At 40.2% G+C, this 19939-nt stretch overlaps 1 protein-coding gene across 1 annotated transcript; it reads right to left on the reverse strand.

Annotated features, from left to right (window-relative positions):
• Positions 1 to 4488: 4488 nt before the first annotated feature.
• alpk3 (alpha kinase 3) lies at positions 4489 to 16399 on the reverse strand. Its single transcript, XM_011493522.3, has 14 exons — positions 16337 to 16399; positions 15880 to 16115; positions 13988 to 14109; positions 13671 to 13788; positions 11825 to 13037; positions 7936 to 9859; positions 7195 to 7342; positions 6953 to 7080; positions 6810 to 6845; positions 6453 to 6727; positions 6153 to 6241; positions 5846 to 6063; positions 5496 to 5544; positions 4489 to 5383 (listed from the first exon to the last, which is right to left on the reverse strand). The coding sequence occupies exons 2-14, from the start codon at positions 16005 to 16007 to the stop codon at positions 5071 to 5073; spliced, it is 4761 nt and encodes a 1586-aa protein (XP_011491824.1). The 5' UTR covers positions 16008 to 16115; positions 16337 to 16399; the 3' UTR covers positions 4489 to 5070.
• Between the last annotated feature and the right edge of the window lie 3540 nt (positions 16400 to 19939).

Consider the following 19939-nt stretch of genomic DNA (forward strand, 5'->3'; position numbering starts at 1 on the left):
AGTGGAGGGTTACATTCAAGTAACCGACAGTATCATTCAGAATGAAGTAAGTTAACTCACTTGGTTTTTTTCATGTCCAGCCAAAATAGCTTTCATTGTTTTATAAGGCTATTATTGCTACCACTAAGGGTCTAATAAATATTGGACAGGATTTCTGGACTGCTATTTTTTTACAAATCCTGAATTCTGAGGGGTGGGGTTATATAGGGGGGGGGGGTATTCTGTAATTAGGGGTTGGATAAATGTGCTTCTTCCCACTCCCTTTCAAGCAAATCAAACTCTATCTTACAATCATATTTTTGTCTCATGTATGTGGATTGGTATCCCTTGTGCTATCTTAGATGACCCCACCCTTACATTGACGTGTTATTCCTACCATGACAAAGGTGGATAAAGGTGGAAAGATTTCATATAATCCATGGACACCAGTGAGGTTCACAAATCATTGAAGAAAAACAGTTCAGAGCACTGTTTAGTGGGTCTAGATGACCCAACTTCCAACGTTAAAGTGCCTAGGATAGCACAAGGGTTACAAGAGTAATTATAGCTATTCATAGAGGTCCACTAATTATTGTGTATAAAATCGTTTTCTTTTGTTTATTCTAAATTAATTTATGAATTAATATCATAAATAGATGTGATAGATGTACACAATTTTTTTTATTTTTTTTTAACTTGTCCTGTCCAACAGCTAGGCAGGCAGATGAGAGCTGAGGGCCTCTTGTGTTGGACATATTTTACTTTAACAAGAGGGGTTATTAATCTTCAGACAAACCAAAGGTATGACTGAACAAACCCCTTTTGTAATTGAGGCCAAACTTTTATTCATTTCAACCATGATTGAAAATCTTTGGTGTTGGACCGGACGAAAAAGGAAAGAAGGGATGAAGAGGGAGGGATGTCAGAGGGGGGGGGGGGGGGTGATAGTGAGAGGGGGAGGTAAGACCATGAAGCAGCATAAAGCAGACAGGTTTACTGGTTGTTTATCATTACGGTACAGTTCAAATGTAGTACAAAAAGGGCGGGGCCTGTTCACACACACTCAAATATTATCAACACACCTGCTAGCTGCAAAAAATGTTCACATGTCAACATGTACACAAAACAGATAGTGTTCACGAACGCATACCTATGCCTTTAAACCAACTAGTGTGAAATCTTTCATTCATTCAATCATGCAAACTATAAGTGCAAAGTGAGCTAACACCTGTGCTCAGGTGAGTGTTTATGTTCTTCTAAAATGGATGGTGGAATGTGAAAAGAAGGAGGAGGAGCGCCCAGCCACCCCCACACCCAGACCCCCGCCACAGCAGCAGCGGCAGCCGGAATTCCCCCAACGCCACACGGGAACAGGCAGGGAACGACCGCCCCCCGGGCGACCAAGACCGCCACCCAGGCCAGGGCCAGCAGGACCGCCGCGAGGCCCCCAGAGCCAGAGAGCAGGGAGGCGCGGAGGGAAAGAGAGCGCCGCCCCAGCCCAGCCAGGAAAGCAGCCCCCCCGCCGCGCCGGAAGAGCCCAACGCACCGGAGAAGGACGCCCACAGCCCCAGACGAGCACCCCACCACCACCCAGGAGTTCCGGGCATCCCCCCGCTCCAACCCCAGGTACGAGCCAGGACCCCCCAAGGGAGACCCGCTCCGCACTCCAGGCAGCCACCCACACGGCCCACGGTTGGTCCAGGGAGGAGCAAGGCAGGGGCCCGCCGCCCCCGCCCAGGAGGGGGGAACCCCGGGGAAAAAAGGGTGGCCCACAAGGGGTGTTATAAATATGGCCCGACCAGGCTCGGCCATGTTGGAAGTTTGGCGGGGCCCAGCGCCCAGGGGCAAGGACCAGGACCCACCCCCCAGGGACACGAACACCCCCGGCTCAGGTGTAATATGAACCCCCCCACCGTGCGGAGAGAGCACCGCCGGGCCCAGGGAGCTGGCACCCAAGGGACACGGCCACCATCGCCAAGGGGCCCGCACCCCCCACCAGGGAAGGGGTAGGGGACAGATGGACCCAGGTCCCACCTTCCTTGCAAAATGTGTGTGCGTGTATGTGTGTATGAGAGGGTGTGTGTGTGCATGTGTGTGTGTTTACGTTGGAATGTATATATTGAAGGGGGAGGGGTGTGTGTACTAAGGAGGGTGCAGTTAAAATTGGCGAGTAGGGCACTAGGGGGACATCTCCTGATTACTCACAGTGATGTCCCCTCACCCTCCCCACCAAGGGGCCCTAAATGTCTAAGGTGCGGTTAAAATTGGCGGGTAGGGTGCCAGGAGGACATCTGCTGCTTGCTTGCAGTGATGTCCAAGCACCCCCCCTACCAAGGACCCTTCATGTCTAAGGTGCAAATAAAACCGAAAGAGGGGGGGGCCCACTCCATACGGCAACCATAGGAGGGGGGCCACTGCCAAGTAGCCCCCCCCCAAGGCGCATCGCAGGCTAGACCCCCCACCCCCTCACCCTAATATGAGGTTATATGAGGAAGGGGGTAAGTTGGGGACAGCTGGTAGACTGTCCCCCGGTGGTCAAACAGCTGTCCCCCAGCCCCCCCCCCCCCAGCAAAGAGGCCAGGGCCACCCAGCCCAGGGGCCCCACCCCCGGAGGCGCCGACACCCCAGGCCCGGCACCACCCACCCCACACAGAGAGAGAGGAGCCAGAGAGCGCCGCCCCCCCCCGGAGCAAGCCCAGGCCCCCACCCCCAGACGCCGGCCCAAGAGGAGCTCTGGTCAGGCCTTGACGGGACCGAGGAGGCCAACCGGCCGAGGCAACCACTGATTGCCTCAGCGGAGACCCCGACCCGTTAGCCCCCCCGACCCGTACCAATAATGGGCCCCCCCCCTCCCCCCCAGAACGCCCCCCCACAGGACAGGGCCGACAAGCCCCCCACCCTACCCCACCCCAGACCCCGCAGCCGAAGCGGATGACACCCAGAGCGACCGGGGGCCCCGAGAGGGTTGTCCCGTCCCGTCCCAGAGCCAGGGAAGGGCCGATCCCAGCCCCAGGTGCAGATGGGCAGCCCATCCGGCGCCGCTGGGCCCCCCCCCCCCGAGCAGGGCCCCCCGCCAACCCCCCCCAGCGCAGGCAAAGGGACCACCCCCCCAAGCCAAGCCAGACCACCACCCCACCCCCCCACCACGCACCCCCACACCCAAGCCCAGAGGACCACGCAGCGCCCCAGCCCGCCCCACCCAGGCACCGGACCCGACCCCCCGACCAACGGAGCCCCCACCGCCCCCGCCAGGCACCGGAGGCCCCGGCCCCCACCCCAAACCACGGCAGAAGGGCAAGGAGCAGCGACGACCAAGCCCCCCACCCCTTAAGTCATGGGGTCAACCACAGGAGACCAGAGAGACCGAATTCTTTCAAAGTTACTTGAGCTTTGGGCTGACATTTTTTCCAAGCTGATATGATCAAACAGCAGATTTCTATGTTGACTTATGTTTATATTTTTCTTGTTTTTCCAATTTATTAAAATAGTTTTTTTGGCAATACAAAGAGTTGTGAAAATGATAGATGCTAATCCTTCTTCTATATCGATGGCACTCATGTACACATTTTTTTATTGTCTCTTCCTTTAGGTTTATTGCTGAGAATTGCTTGAAATAAGCCAATTCATCAATAAATGTAATAAACGAGTAAGTCAATATGGATTTGATTATAGAAGCTTGTAGAAAACAAATGTAATAAAGGAAAACCACTACAATGGAACTTGTGACATTTTTTACAACCTGCGTCAGTTTGTTCTTATTTTCACTTTCGTGATTTTACACATTAACAGGAGTTTTTTTGTGCTGACATTTTTGGCAAGACTCCCAATTTATTACATGTGAAAGAGATGAATGTACACATATGCAGTAAAAAATACTCCACACCCGAGTGTGTCACCTGTCTTTTGTAGAAAACATGTAACCTTCTCATTCCACTGGACATCAACAGAGACACCTTTCTTAACAGCAACTTAACATTCTATTTAGCATCACTGTTCACAAATGTGTGAGGCCACTGCTTACATAACTGATGAGTCACTAATGACCTGGAATCACTTATGATTATCATGATGAAGTTACCCTTTCTTCCTGCAAACACTGACAGATGGTGCATGTACAAAACCAAACTCTTTAACACTTTTGCATTTCTATATTGGTTTCTGAATATTAGCATTATACACCAATCCACAGAGATGTCTGTTTTTTGCAAACATTAGCTACAATGAAAAACACTTATAGTGCAATTACAACACAAACAGCATCTAAGTTTTTACACACCTAACTTGTTATTCGAAGTTGTCATCAATTTTTTATCCCGCACTAAATTGTCTAAAGAACAAATCCATGTGTTGCATTGCCATAAATGTCATATTGATTGAATTGTAATGTGTAAAAATTACTTTCATCTTTACAAATGCAACTTAATATAACAGGAAGCATTAATGTTGGGTACATAAAGATTTTTTTCTGTGAGCACCCCTCAGATGCCAAAAATACTATTTGATAACATCTCTATTCATAAAACATATTTATTGTTGCTTTGAGTGGAGCTGTTTCTGAAATACACGGTGCAAAGACAAAAATATGCAAATAAAAACACTTTTACTTCCATTACAAAATCACAGACGCATGGCCACTGTGCAACAGTGTCATGTGACAACATTTGCTTTGATTCTTTTCTGAAAGACAAGAACTGCTCCATTACTCCCAGCATTAGAAAGTATGCAGTATGTAAACCTAAAGCTTGCTCTGCATACAGACTGTAAAATATAATGACACTTTAGTTTAAAAAAGTCTTTAAGTCACAAAATAAAGAAACACTACAGAACAAGCTTTAAAAAATAGAGTTCAGTGGGACTTTAATTATGAAAGAATGCAAATCCAGAGGTGACGCTGAATCGTTAGCCTCAAAGTTTACAAGTTGGCACATTTTTGCCACAGCAAGTCGCATCAAAGAAGGAATGGTGGCTGCAAAAATAAAAAAATACCATGTACTATAAATGGGTTTTTCTATTTCTCTCCGCACAGAACCTCTGATACACAAGAACATTTCTTTGTGGCGTACCCGTCTCCAATTTCTTATTAATAAGTCTTTATTTTATGTCAGCCAAATTACTTTTGGGTGGGTCTGCAGCTTTTTGTCGAGCAGGGGTCTTGCAGCCATCCTGCTCCACTTTCCTGGAGACACTGGGGCTACCAGCGGCTTTCCTGCTGTTCTGAGGACTGGCAGTGGTCTTGCGCTGAATCAAAGGGCTCCTGGAACTCTTTGACCTTGTCGGTGTGGCTAAAGATTCCAGAACCTTTAAAGATCTGAGACCAAACAGGCCACAGAAATAGTTGCACTTGTGTTGTGAGACAAATTGCTCGAAAATTTGGGGATTTCCTGCAACAGATAAACCTTGATACCTGTAAATAAAGCACAACATCCATCAGAGTTAAATGATGGTCACGATCTTTAGAAATCTAAATTACCCACAAAATGAGATTTCCACCATGAAATTTGATTGAAAAAACAAACCCAGTTGATTTGACAGAAAAGCCAATATTGGTGATCTTTGTGTCGACACCTGCAAAACAAAACCACCTAATTACTTTTTGAGTTTTGATTTGTGAATAATATTGAGATGCAGCACAGATTTTGTTAAAACAGAAATATACAATTGAAAATTTTGGAATAAAACATTCTCAAAACGCCACACATTATATTTTTCTCAGTTCATAGCAGATTATGTGCAATAGTTCTAAAATACTCATGTTTTTCCACTTTTTTGTTATACTTTTATTGTTCATGTTTATTAAAAACAACAATGCTTGACTTCACTTTAAGCTTCTTGTACTAGTTATGTCCTGGGTGTTTTCTGGAATTACCTTCCAGTCGAGTCAGCAGAAGATTGCCATTAGTCCATTGGAAAATCCAGTGCTGAAAAGCACAACACTTCTGCTCCACCGTAGAACTAGTCCTCACATCTAACCTCCCTTTATGATCCAGAGAAGAGTATTTCTGATATGCTCCTGTCAGGTCTGTCTCCACTGTGGCATAGGGGACAACAATTGCTGGTCGGAATATTAAGTAAACTGGAATCACCCTGTGTGACAAAGACCATCTTGTAAATAACTTTGATACATCTCATAGCTTCCAACAGTTTTGTAACTTTGATGTTACAACTGTACCCACTCAAGACAGGGTCCAAAGCTTTCTATTGTTCTGGCTTCTGCAGAGAAGATTTTGCAGTATTCTCGAGCCAAATTCTGAATTTTACATTCCTGCACACACACAAAAACAATGACGAATATTTTAAAAAGATCAGTGCAATGTTCATATAAGCATCACTTCTACCCCCTATTTTAATTTGATTAGTGTCAATATAATCCTGTGTGGGTGAAAAAAAAGCTTTGATGTCTGATTTGCAATTATGCTTAATGTTATTCCTGAAGCCATTATGTCAAAGATGAATTAAATAAATGAAACTAGTACCTGCTTCATCAAATCCAGGTTCCTGTCTATGAGACAGCTTTCCTGTCTTCCCTCGTAAGTGATAGGACTGCGTATTTTAATGATGCACGTGTTGCCAGATTCAAACACAGGCTCCAGACCGTAGATGACTTTTGCTCGCCAGGCTTTATGGGAGCAGCCATCGCCGATGTGAGATTCTGTCATCATGATACGCCCAAAGAATTTGTTGCCCCAGATCCCAGAATCAGCCAAACCCTTGTTGAGGATCAGGGGTGTCATTTCAATTTCTTCCCCAACTAAACAGATAAAAATAAAAGTAATTTAGAAAAAGAAATTGGGGGGAAAAATATTAACATTATGATGGGAACTTCATCTCACCACCAAGATCTTCCCGAAGAAACATTCCCGCCAAAACTGCAAAACAGTAAAGAAGATGACAAACAACATATTTGTTTTCTAGGGCATATGGAAAGGTATCAACATTTAATCGTTTTAAGGCTAAGTTAAAATAAAATACACACTGTCTGCACTGAGAAGAAAGTCTGTAGAAGCTGTCCCATATTCATTAGTTATCGAGCATCCATAAACACCAGCATCTTGGCATGATGCCTGAACAATGGCAAGATTCACCTGAGATTCATCCCCAGCCCTGGAATAAACAGAAAACACTTTAGACCATCTTCAAACTAATTCATTTCCACATTTATGGCAGTTTATGAAAGACTACCAGACCAGTATTAATGCTGGATTTGCAAAAGCTTACTTTCTTGCAACTTGAGTGATTTCCTCTTCATTTTTAAACCACTTGATCGCAGAATCACTAAGAATATTGAAGAATTGGCACCACAGTTTCAAGTGTCCAGAGGCATCTGCAAACATCTCACTCCTGATTTTACGGATAACCTGAGGAGCTAAAAAAAAGAAAAAGAACACTCTCAGACCACATGCTCTAAGTCCATTTTGAAAAATTACATAAGTTCCCAACTATGTGTAGAAAAATGTGCATGGAAAAACCCTCTGTAATTTATTGGTCACTTACATTTGTCTTTTTTTCACAATATGGAAATAATATTCTTATAAATGTGAAATTAATTGAAAATTTCCATTTGTAAAAAATGTAAGTTATCGTTGAATTCTTTACAGTATGAGGGACCTAAAGTTTTCACTGGTTGGAAGATGAACTCATTAAAATCCTATTGGAATGTAAATGACCAAATATTGAACAATCTCTGTTTATTGTTACCATGGAAGGTGAAAAACCTCAAAACAAATGTGACAAAAATAAAAAAGAGCTCATTCAGCTCACTTTGGCTGTCTTTTTCTTTAATACACTGAAAAGGGATTAGAATTGTTCTGGTCGCAATGATTTTATTATGACTTGATATTGTCTGGTTGCCTCTTAAATATAAGTGAAAGGAAAACAATATTTCGCACTTTGAATAATTTAACTTTTTAAATGTGTTTGCAGTTATTAAAAAAAAACGTTTTTATGATTATTATTTACCTTTAAAGGGGCTGTGTTTGTCCACACGTTGCTCATTGGTGTTGCTCTCGTCAATAACTGGCTGTCTGGGAGACAGGTTTTCAGACGCTGTCCTTCGTCTGGTGAGGAGTGGAGAGCGCCTTTCTGATGTGGAGGTTGGTTCAACTGTTGGCTGCAGCAGAGGTGAGTGTCGAGACAGACTTGGAGACAAAGACTGGGTCACAGAATTTGTGGGAACTGCCTCCTTCTTCTGATGTTCTCCATCAGTGGGTGCGGTCGTATCTTCAAGTTTGGGTGCTGGGACTTTGCGGCGTGCACCAGAGGCAAGCTCTTGTGGAGTAGCAGAAGGGATGACACAAATGTTGTCACTCCTTTTTAACTGTGGACTTGGCTCTGGAGTTGGTTCAACGCAGGACTCAGACCTAAAACTTATCTTAACTACAGAGCCTTCCTGTTGAATGAGATTAATATCATCCCCTTGTGTCACATTGGCAAGGCCACTATCAGTGGGGGGCATTTGTACTGGCTGAATAGAAACTGTGTTTGTTTCATGGTCTTCCATTTTGCATCTACCTGTAAGGTTTATCATACTACTTTTGGCAACTTCCCCCTCCTTTTTGCTATTTACTCTTATTTCTGGAATCAATTTGTATGTTAATCCCTTGCTTTGAACCTGAACAGGTTCACCTTCAGGATGCTTCAAAATTGTAGCCTCTGGTATATTTGACTCCACGTGTGTCTGTATGAGTGGAGATCCAGCCTCCGGAATGACAGTTTCTGGCAGATTTGAAACCGTTGGAAGTATGTGGAGAAATCCCTTGTTTGAATCCAAAAGAGGAGAGTTGTCTGGGCTGATATTCTTGGTAGGGGAAGCCACAGTTAATGCATCTCTTGCTTTGCTGATGTCCATCGCTTCCTTATTGTGTTCTCTGGAGTTTCTATTAACTTGTTCGTCATTTGCATCACCTCCAGTGATGTTAGGGGCGTGGTCAGACTTATACAAAGGCTGATTAGTTGAAGCTGCTGTTGGAGTAAGATTTTGTTTTTGGTCAGTTTCAATCAGTTGCTGATAAATCTCGAGAAGGGTTTCCTTTATGGTTTTGGTAGCTGGGACATCAGGGCTTGACTTGGTTTCAATGCCATCCTTAACTGTTTTGTCATCCTTTAATTTCTTACACACTTCAGTTGTTGCAGGATCTGGGGCTAAGTTAGAATGGACTGTGATGCTGGAGACTGAAACCGTTGATGTTAAATCAAGAGCCTTTATTTGTGATCTTAAAAGTTCAGCTATAGATATAACTTTTGTAGCAGGCTTTTGTATTTTATTGAAGTCCACCATCTCCTTTAACAAGTCTGTGTTTCCAGAAGTCCTTGCTAAGTCTTGTGGAGCAGTCTCCTGTATGTTTTCATGCACATTTGACTTTGAATTTTGTACATTTAAGCAATTTTTTTCTTTCATCATTTCTGTCTTTGTGGAATCTTTATGTTCCAGGTTACCAGCCTTTTCCTTTTTCGTTTGTTCAGTCATATGTGGACCGGCAGTTTCTGTCTCCATTTTCTCAGCTGGGGCCAAATCTTTAGTCCGTCTTAACAATGTACCTACCTCATTAACCTCTACTTCCATGTGATCTTTTATTTCTGTCCCTTCAACAGTTTTTACAGCCCTGTCAACATGGCTAGCAGGTGAATCACAAGTCTCCGAAGGTTGAGGTAACTTCTTCTTATGTGTCATAACCGCTGAGAGCCTTTGACTTGATTCGATGGAAGTACTACATGTGTTTATGGCCGTTTTGTCCATCGTTCCATGAGGATCCCTGCCCAAGGTGGAGATCTGGATTTTAACAGTTCTTTGTTGCAGCGGTGATCCAACTGTATATTTGTCAGGTGGTAGCTCAGGCTTCAGCGCCGCATCATTCCTGTTCCTCTTTGTATAGGTCTGGATAACCTTGGGACATAACACCATCTGTAAATACTTGTTCCCTTATCCCTGGCTATGATGGACATGGATAAACACAAGCAATTTTAAAAACAGCAACACAGTAACCAGGAACACATAGAGAAAGGAATGGGAAGGCTTTAGATGTAGAAAAAAAGCTCAATTAAAAAGATTTAAAGCATATTTACATTCTAATCTGGTTTATTTCAAAATGTAAGGATATTTGAATGCCTTTATAAAATTATGATACTTTTTTAGCACATTTACAATCTAATTTTTTAATGTTTGGTTTAGTCAGTTAAAATTTAAATGCATCAAAATCACAGTTTTTAATCATGACTAAAAACATTTATGAACATTAAGTATATTGCAAAAGCAGTATTAGCCAGGAAAAAATATCCCAAAAGACTCCGCCCAAGTGAGATTAATAACAAGCATGCCTCAGGGTTCTGCTTTGCAAAGTTGCACTGTTTATTGATGTGCGCTGAACCTTTTTGTCCAGTTTCTCCCTGTATGGACCTCTACCACTTTATGTCAGCTCACTAGTAACATTTTTAGGCAAATACATGGTAGCCACCAGGGCATATCAAATTTCCTTGCTCACTTCTTGGAAGTGGGACTGACATGCTAAAGCCCATCATGAAGGTTGCTATTTTACATTTAAGGGTGGCAGGGAAGGAATTTCAGTTATTTTAAGGACTGCTCCAGTCATGCAGTGTTTAGTCTCAGCTCTCAGTTCTGTCAGTACTCAACATGCTGGTGAGGTAAGGCCGATTGCATAAGCAATGTTCAATAACAGGTAATCCTTCCGTGGCAAAATACATTTGTGCCAAGTGAGGATTCTGTTTTCAAAAGCTTCTTTGTCCTAGTTAGCTCTTTTCCCTCCAAATTTTAAACAATAGTTATTTGCTTAAATAAAAAATAACTTTGTTAAGAAAAAGAGTTAAAAATAGTTGGCTTTCATACAACTGTATTTGATTTTTTTTTTTTTTTAATTTTATTAAGGCTATCGTCCAACCGGTAGCAAGCCAACATGAGCTGAAACAGAACAGCTAACTTGTCTCTAACAAATAAATTGCATCTACCAAGACTTGAACATTAACACGCATCTGTTTTAATGACATTAATTAAAAAAAAAACAATATTAGAAACGACTGTGGTTTTCATCCAACAGGAGCTGGGTTGGCTCCAGTGACTCCATGGTCCTGAATGGGGCTAATTGGGTTTAATTGGGTGTCCGTCTTTAGAACCTGCTGTATCCCATTAGGGGTCACTAGGCTGCTAAAGCCAATCCAGCTACAGTTGGGTGAAGGTGGGGTACACCTTACACAAGACACCAGTCTGTCGCAGAGCTACACAACCTCTCAGAAACTTGCTCACTTATATCCACCCCTAGGGCCATTTTAGAGACACCAATCAACCTATGAAGCATGTTTTGGACTTTGGGAGGAAGCTAGAGTGCCTGGAGAAAACCCACACAAACACGGCGAGAACTCTTTAGAAACAAAAAAAAGTCCCAGCTAGTATTCAAGCCAGGGCCTTGTCACTATAAGGCAAGAGCACTGACCACTACACCACCATGCAGTCCAATCCAGCTATCCTTATCCAGCAAATAACCAAATCAAACTTAACCTTGCTCAATAAGAGTTACCTTTTTTATTTTCTCAAACAACTGTTTGCAAGAACCAAACAGTATTTTGCAAAGTTAAAAAGAAACAATAAAGATTGTTTTATTAATCTATATCATTCTAGGAGGTTTACATATTTTGATCTGAGCAAATGTATCAAAGCCCTCTTCCAAAAGCTCTGCCCCCACTACCTGTTACAACTGTCAATACGTGCGTCATTTAATGCTCGTCACCCAGCATGGCATGCTTGTAAAAATTATATATAGCTCTGGGATGTTCACATGCTGATGGAGTCTGTGTTGGCGGCACAAAGCAGTCATGAGCTCATGAAAAAGGGTTCACTCACCTCACTTGGCAGAGCTGGTAAAGAGACAGACTCCATCTCTCGGCTGAAGCTTGTTTCTTTCTCAGACAGATGAGTTCTTGTCGGTTCACATGGGCGCTTTGGCAGATTCTCATTGTTACACGATGTGTTCTTAGACTCACTGGAAATGTGTTTAAAAAATTGACCAGAAGAGGCTTCTGTCTTTAAATCCGTTTCTTTAATTTGGCTTTGTTCTGTTCTATTCTCCTTCAATGGAGCCATACTAAGGAGAGTTGATTTGACAGAAGACCTTTTCTTTGTTGAAAGAGTCTGGTTCTTCATTTTTGAATGTTCTTCATTATCTTTGCACCTGCTTTCTTTTACTGGCTTTTCACCCCCAGATCCTGGCCCAATGTGACCTGTAAAGGTCAACTGGTGTGCTGCCGCAGTAAGATCTTTTTTCTCTGTAGATAACTCATTGCATAGGTTGTCATCCTTTATGAAGTTTTTTGTAAGTACTTCCTCTTTTTTACGTTGCTCTTCATTTTTATTTTCCACGGCTGAGTCCACAACTGAGGAACTGACTTTTTCTACTTCCATGACCTCTTCTGAATTGCCATTTATTGGCGCCGTCTCTTTGCAGACAGTCACAGAAGAGGAATTCTTCCCATCTTTCGGCCATGTCTCACTGGACAGATCTTCTCCTGTTTCTTCTTCACCAACTTTTGCAATACTAGAAATTTTGATTTTCTTTTTAACGGATGGAGTTTTACATTGATGTGCAGTGAAAACCTTATCGGTAGGATCATAGATGTATGTTCCACTCTTACTGCCAGTGTCACTGTTAAACTGTCCGGTTGTCACAGCAGGGCCTCCTCTCTTTGCACTGGCTGCAGGTTTCATTTCTGGTTCTTGTACAGTGGGCTCCTGTAACCTGTCCTCAGCTTTAATATCCACAGATTCATGGTTCTCCTCACTAATATCATCTTCTGTGGAGCTTGGTGTGTTGAGAAAGGCTTCCATAGTTGAGCGGCGTTTCCTCTGTGTGCGATCTGGACTGATGGTTCGTATTGGTTGCTGGTTTTCTTTTCCCTCCGTCTGTCTGCTCGCCGACTTCTGCTTCAATTTGGCAAAGTACTTCTGGTGGATCTTGAACTCGTTCATCTCGCCCACTTCCAGAACTCCAGAGCAGGAGACAATGCCTTTACTGTTGATAGCAGATGCTTGGTATATAGCTGCATCCTCCACAGTGCAACTACAAGTAAATTGAAGTCATTAGGGAGTTCATGATTTCAAAACCATGGTAATGAGCTATGTTTTTTACAGAATCTTAACCCCTTCATACCACATGTCGCTAAGTCGCAACATACCAGTAAATCCTGGACTCCACTTAATCATCTTGAACGTAAAAAACATTGAAAAAATATATTTTTTTAGACAATTTGAAACAAGCATGGAGGGGTTAAAACACAAATTTAGAGCAATTTAAAACAATTACTTAGCATTTTAAAAATTCCTCTTTCTGGTATTTACATATTTGCTTCATATATTTTTCTGTACATCTCAAAGAATATTAGAACAGACAAATGGTTTGACCAACTGGAGAAAAGACCTGTAATCAACATGCTGGAATCAAATATCTACATTTTAAGCAATAAAAAATTGTGTTTTTAAACACAGTTTTTTGTGCCTTGTGCCACCCCCTGATATCTTCTCTCAATGTCACAAAGATGTATATTAAGACATTAGAGGTAAACTTCTTTTTGCCATAATGTCACATGCACTATTATATTTCAAGATTCATTTTTGCATAGCAAAATTAACCCATTTCAATTCGGTATTTACACAACTTTCTAATATTCTCAACAGTTTTTACAAACATGCATACTTGTAAATTTGCAGGGAATGATTTTGTCCATTGTGGAATACTTCATATTTGGGGAGCCCACAAAGCCTGTCCAGCTGTGTGTCATCCTTATACCACGTCACCTGAGGGACAGGATAACCTGGGAAAAACAAAAAAATATATATCTAAATTAAAAGGACATTTTTTAAGACATGTAGCACCGGGTAATGTGGCCATTTATTCTGGCTCTTGCAAAATGTTTAACAGACACCACAGTTATCATTGAAACTTTTTGCTATGATTGCAAAACATCATGCAAACTATTTCCAAACAAGTCTTAAATGTAAAGAAATGTTTACCTGTAACCACACAAGAGAACTTGACATTGCAGTTTTCTGACACGGCCTTTGACTTTAGAGTTGTCACGAAGGAGGGCTGTGTCTCCTCAGCCAACTGTGCCATCACACTACAGAGGGTGCTCCTGTTCAAAAACAACAGGCTGCTCAGCTTAACTGCTTTTGGAATACAGTAACTGTGTTTTTTTCTCCAAGCTGCAATTTAAATAGATTTACTGTTTTAAGTCCAGTTAACTTTAATATGTTACAAAAGTAACACATTAATTTTTTCCTGTAACTAAATAGTGGAAGACATTATTATTAAGTACTTAAGTACTCTTTTACTTATAACATTTTCTTTACTTCTGTTTTAGAGCAAGGTAGCCATCAAAATTCGAATTGACAGATGACAAGACAAAAAAAAAATGAAAAACACCACACACAAAATATTTATACTATCAAATATGCTTGTTACTTGTAACTTTTATTCTTTCCAACTTGAAATAGTGAGTAAATTTCATGTCAGGCTTTTTTTTTGGTTTTTCTGAGGCACACAGTAATCAGGTTCTCTTTGTATTATTTTCCAGTGTAGATGGTTTAAATTGATTCAACGGAGGGTTGGTCTTCCAGTTGTTTGCTGCTTTGTCTTCGTCAAAATTTACAATATTATTACCACGTATCATTTTGAAGACATACAACCCCATATCTACAAGTGAAAAAAGGTCACCTTTGTAATGTTCTGCAGGTTTTATTTACAGTTAAAATGAGGCCTGTAATGCGTTATAGTTCTAAAACAATAGGGTAAGAGATTACCTCTAAATAGTAATAATCTTTCATTTGTAATCTATTACAGTTTGAAAGTAACTTGCACAGCACTGTTTATAACAATGTAATGAAGTAGTATTCTATTAGTAAAAGTACAGTGTTTAGACTAATCTGACCTTTTGCCTTAGCAAATTGTAAATGTCACAGATTTAACATCAGCCCAGCTGGACAGAAAAGTTGTGAACCAACACGTTAATTTTTTCTGGTTTAACAGAAAACCTGTTTTTAAGATTACAAAGTCAAATCAAGTATTTTGGTGAGACATTTCTTTGCCTCATTAGAGGATGAAGAACTCTGGAGGCTTCAGCAGTTCACTTAACAACAGTTACTCAGGGGGAAAACAAAGGTTTAAACATATTTTGACCTTCAAATTCTGACAAACAAAAACCACACAATAAATTATGTCAAGGAATGCTTCTATTTCTCTTCAACTGTCTTTTTTCCCTGTTTGAAATTATTTTCCAAATATAACCAAAATTAATCATGTGATTCCCCCAAAGTTTCTATGATGCAAAGGATGCTTCCTTTTTTCAGTAGCTGAAGATGACAATTTGCTGTTTGTCTAAATGTGCTTGTTAGTATACATTATTTTAACAGATCTAAAAAGGATATCCAGAGTGTCACAAATGGAACCTGTGAATTGCATTTTCACAGCACATGTGTATTTTGAGAGCAAAGCCCATAAATGTCAAGGAATAAAAAAAATGCATCAGAAATAAGCATCTAGGACTACAACGTTGTAGGTAGAACTTAAAATAAATGTGTTTTAATGAATAGAATGCATTATTATTGGTAATTTCCAAAACAAATGAGAAAAAGTTTAATTTAAAAGACAAACATGAAGGACAAATCCTCCTGTCCAGTGAACAAATCTTTCCACGTAGGAGGTGCTGCGTGGCATGAAACAGGGCTCATGGTGAATGAATGAAATTCTGATATTAATCTGTGGCTTATTTAAGGCCTGGGTGACCATGGCAACAAACAAATAACTTGTGAACCTCTTTTATTCTGGTATATGAAATACTTATGTTTCTGTTAGGCATAGACCAAGCAGGAGAGGTTCAACAAACCAAAGACTCCAAAGTCTGTACCTATTTTCTGGCCTCACGTTGGAAAGGTAGCTTCGGCCGCCAGACCGGATACTTCCATTGGCATCATCTCCAAAGCTGGACCTTCCATTCCCATAATTGTAGCGTGTCGTTGTCCTCCGTGAACTCATTTCCCAGCAGATGCAATGGTTGGTGTTGAGAAAAATAAACTTCTCCAGGAAAGAAGTTCTGGTGTCTTCTAATTTTTCCTGTTAGGTTTTCCCAGACATTGACCCAGGCTAAAACATAAAAAGATGTAAACACATAAAAACTGAAAACCCAGGGGGGAAAAACAGCTTCATATAGTTTTAAAAAAAATCTTACTTTGACTTTTTGCCCTTTAAAGTTTGGCATAAAACACTAAACTTCTTCATGAGATTTAAAATTTATCTGTATATATCACATGCTTTCTTGTTTACACTGACAATATTTAGCTGTCATTTTCATGCAGTGAACTCACCATTCAGCAGTTTCACTCCCTCCCTTGACAAATACCCCACAGACTGACTTAAGGCGCTGCAATTTCCAATCAAACATGAGCATGCGTGGGATCCTGGACTATTTATAGTAGGCCTGCAAATAGGCTCCAAAGAACAGCACTCTTTCCAAAACTTGCCTTTGGAGTATTTCATTTTTAAAAAAATGGAAGAAAATCCAAAAAGAAAAAGTTATAAAAGTTGTAAAAAGTTATAAATTTAGTTGAATTTAGCTGCTTTGTTAATATTTTGAAACTAGTTTTGTCTGACAGTCTTAAAACAGAAAGATGTTCTGAAAAAAAATTGGAATTTTTACACTAATTTCTTTTAGGGGATTGTATTTCTTAGCATAAGAAAGTGCTCAACGGTTTTTCCAGGCTTCAGTTGTTCCTGCGAAACTTTTCAACTTATAAACAAATGTTGCAAACACTTACCTGTCAATCAAGATCCTGACCCTGATAGTTTAGGTACGTTAAAGATTCTTTTTCAGTTATTGAAGAGAAAAATACCTCAAGTAATACATATATATTCATATATATATACAACATACTAATAGTATACTTTGTGTTCATTTCTGTTGTTAAATTAAAAATGAAATTCTTCTACTTGTTGATAGCAGGCATTGTTAATAACTTGATTTGATCCCCGGAGGAAATGCAGTAGGAATAGAACAGCCTTATATAGGCAGATGGCATTGACTCAGCTCTTATCTTTATGCAAGCAGGCTCACACACAAATACACATTTGGACGCACACACTCACCGGCGATTCGCATTTTCACTTTTCTATGTAGATCACTAGACGTAAAAAATGTGTGCTTTATTTAAAACACAAAAATTTTAGGAAAACAATTTCTCGGCACCTGTGCAAAAAGCATAAATTACTGCTTCACTGCTTCCTGAGCAAGCTCTGTGGATCAGGTTCAGAGATATAAATCCAATTATAGGAATCATGTTACACATGCCTGTGTACCCTCCTTTCAGCTATTTAAGTTTTTTGTTCCATCCATCCATCGTGTTTCTTTGTAGCTCCATCAAATTACAACCCTTTTTTTATGATCTACATGTATATATATATATATATATATATATATATATATATATATATATATATATATATATATATACATGTATATTTTTTTAAAGCTTCCCAAACATACTTGGATGCATTGAAGTGGAGATTTGCTGTCAAAATAGACAATCGACTCAACATTTGAGAATTAACTGTGAAATGAAGCCCTAGACCTCCATACCTAAGGCACACAAGGGCTGCATGTCGTATGGGGGTTGGGAAAAACCAGTTGCTTCTGCATAGTCCAGTTATTCTGGATGGGGTCTGTTTAAAAAAAAAAAATCAAAGCACAGAAGAATGAGGATCAGTGTTACAGGATGTCCCAACGAGTTTTGTTGCTTTTGGAACACAGAGTAGGGTAATACAAAAAAACAAAACAAAAAACTACATAAAATAAATAAAACATAATATGTTTGGGGTACTTAGTTGCAAAAGTAAATTTTAGCAAATTCAAACAATAGAAGAGTTGTCAATAAACATATGAGTTACATCTGCAAAGTCACTGTTCCATTTCTAATGTGGTACATACATTTGTAAAATGGCCATAAGATCATCTTTTGACAGTCACTACAAATCTGAATTCATCAAAGGTCAGCATGGGGACACGACTTCAGCCTTGCACATCTAATGCTTCATGTTTTACTATGTATAGCTCTTTTCAAAATCCTGTTATGGCTTAGTCTGGAGCAGCTACTGATCAGACTGTGGGACCACTAGGTCTTAATTATATCATTATCTGTCTTCTATAGATTTAATTATGGTACAAATATTAATTATTAGATCTTTGGTACCAACAAATCCAGAGTTAGACTCCATTTGATATATATTATATATATAATAAATGGGCTTGTTCTTAAGACAATACAATCTCATTGAAATCTTTCAAAAAATGCAACATTTCTTAAATCAGACTGAAGAACATTTAGACAATTTTTCTGATCCTAGTAAATCATAGCCTAAATGTTCCTTTGGGCTTTCTCATTTTTCATGTTTCCCATGACTTTTTGGAAGAATTTGTTGTTTTCTATGGGTTTCATTTCAGTCAGCTGCTGTTTAACCCTAAACTTTAGTGAATACCTTTATATACTTTTATAAACAAAATCTCTTTAGAAAATGTGAAAATCATGTTTCATTTAAAGGAGAAACTTCATCTTTTTTAAAACATGAATCCAATGAAGATTGGTTTGTTTAACTGCAGTCAATGATAAAATAGTTTTTTGCTTCCAATGCTGCTTTTGGAGCAAAACTTTTTTTGACAATTTGATATATTTACGTTAAAACTAACCTGGAAAAGAACAAGATAGGTAAGATTAATGGCAAAATGTTTCTTTCCTATATCTGGATTACTTCTATGTAGATGTTTTTTTTAAAAAACATAATGAGATTGTTTTTGTTTCAGATATTTATGTAAATTTGCACAGACCCAGCTGAAGCTGATAAGCTCCTGAGTATTTCCCTTACTAGAGGTTGAGTGTATTTTTCTACTTTGTCAACTTCAAAAACAAATAATCTCAAACAAAAATACATGTAAAACCTTTCAAGTCAGACATTTTATTTTCAGAATCTTATCAGTATGCAGCGCACAACAAAATTGTTTTCAGCAGCTCTTTTTCAATAAATGAATAATAAGCTCTTTTACAATAAATAATATAATTAATTAAATTATTTTAAAAAATATAATTTTCAAAAAAACGAGCAAGAACTTTTCAAACTTGCATTCCAACACCTCAAACAAGCAAACACCTGAGTGGAATCAGTGTTTTGATGCTGCTGCTTTCTGGAAATGCGGTCCAGAGATAAATCTCTATTATTGAGGCTACATGAGACCCTCCATGCATGAGAACATGCTGTCCTATTCAGCTCAGATCTTGGATCCAAGATGTTTGAAGTTCTTAGGTGTCAACACAGACACACTAAGAGACTAACAGTGGGCCGTATTGAGCAACCTGACACATTTATAATGGCAAGTGAATGGATAGATGCTTAAATGACTAAAACGTAAAATTTCGAAGTTATGGAAAATAATCCTAGTATTCTTCTGGAGTGATTAATGGATCCCGGAAACAAAGTCTTATAGACTGCTGGACACCAGATTGTTTCGCAGTTGACAGGTCTCTGTGGAAATGGAGCTTGGCTTTGTAACCGCCATCTGCCCCGCTGCTGAGGTCCTGACATCATCCCCTCGAAATTCACACCAGTGTCAGCTCCAAGGAAGCAGAAACAGGAGAACACTTAACTCACAAGAACAGCTGTGTGTCTGCGCACCCCCACCCCCCACACACCCTATTTGCCTTTATGCAGAGTTGCACTTGTCTCACTACCCCTCTGCCAATCACAAGCACACAGAGTGAACACTCACAATGTGCTGTCCTTTTATTTCTACATGGCTTCTGGAACAGACGTTTACCAGATTCTGGGGTCAATGTTGAAGTTGGGATCTTAGCCCTTGATGCCTATTGATGTATATTTTCATCAAATCACTTCGTTTCCAAAAATACCTTAATTTAGCATCTACT

Source organism: Oryzias latipes, chromosome 3, assembly GCF_002234675.1.
Source record: "Oryzias latipes chromosome 3, ASM223467v1".
NCBI lineage: Eukaryota > Metazoa > Chordata > Actinopteri > Beloniformes > Adrianichthyidae > Oryzias > Oryzias latipes.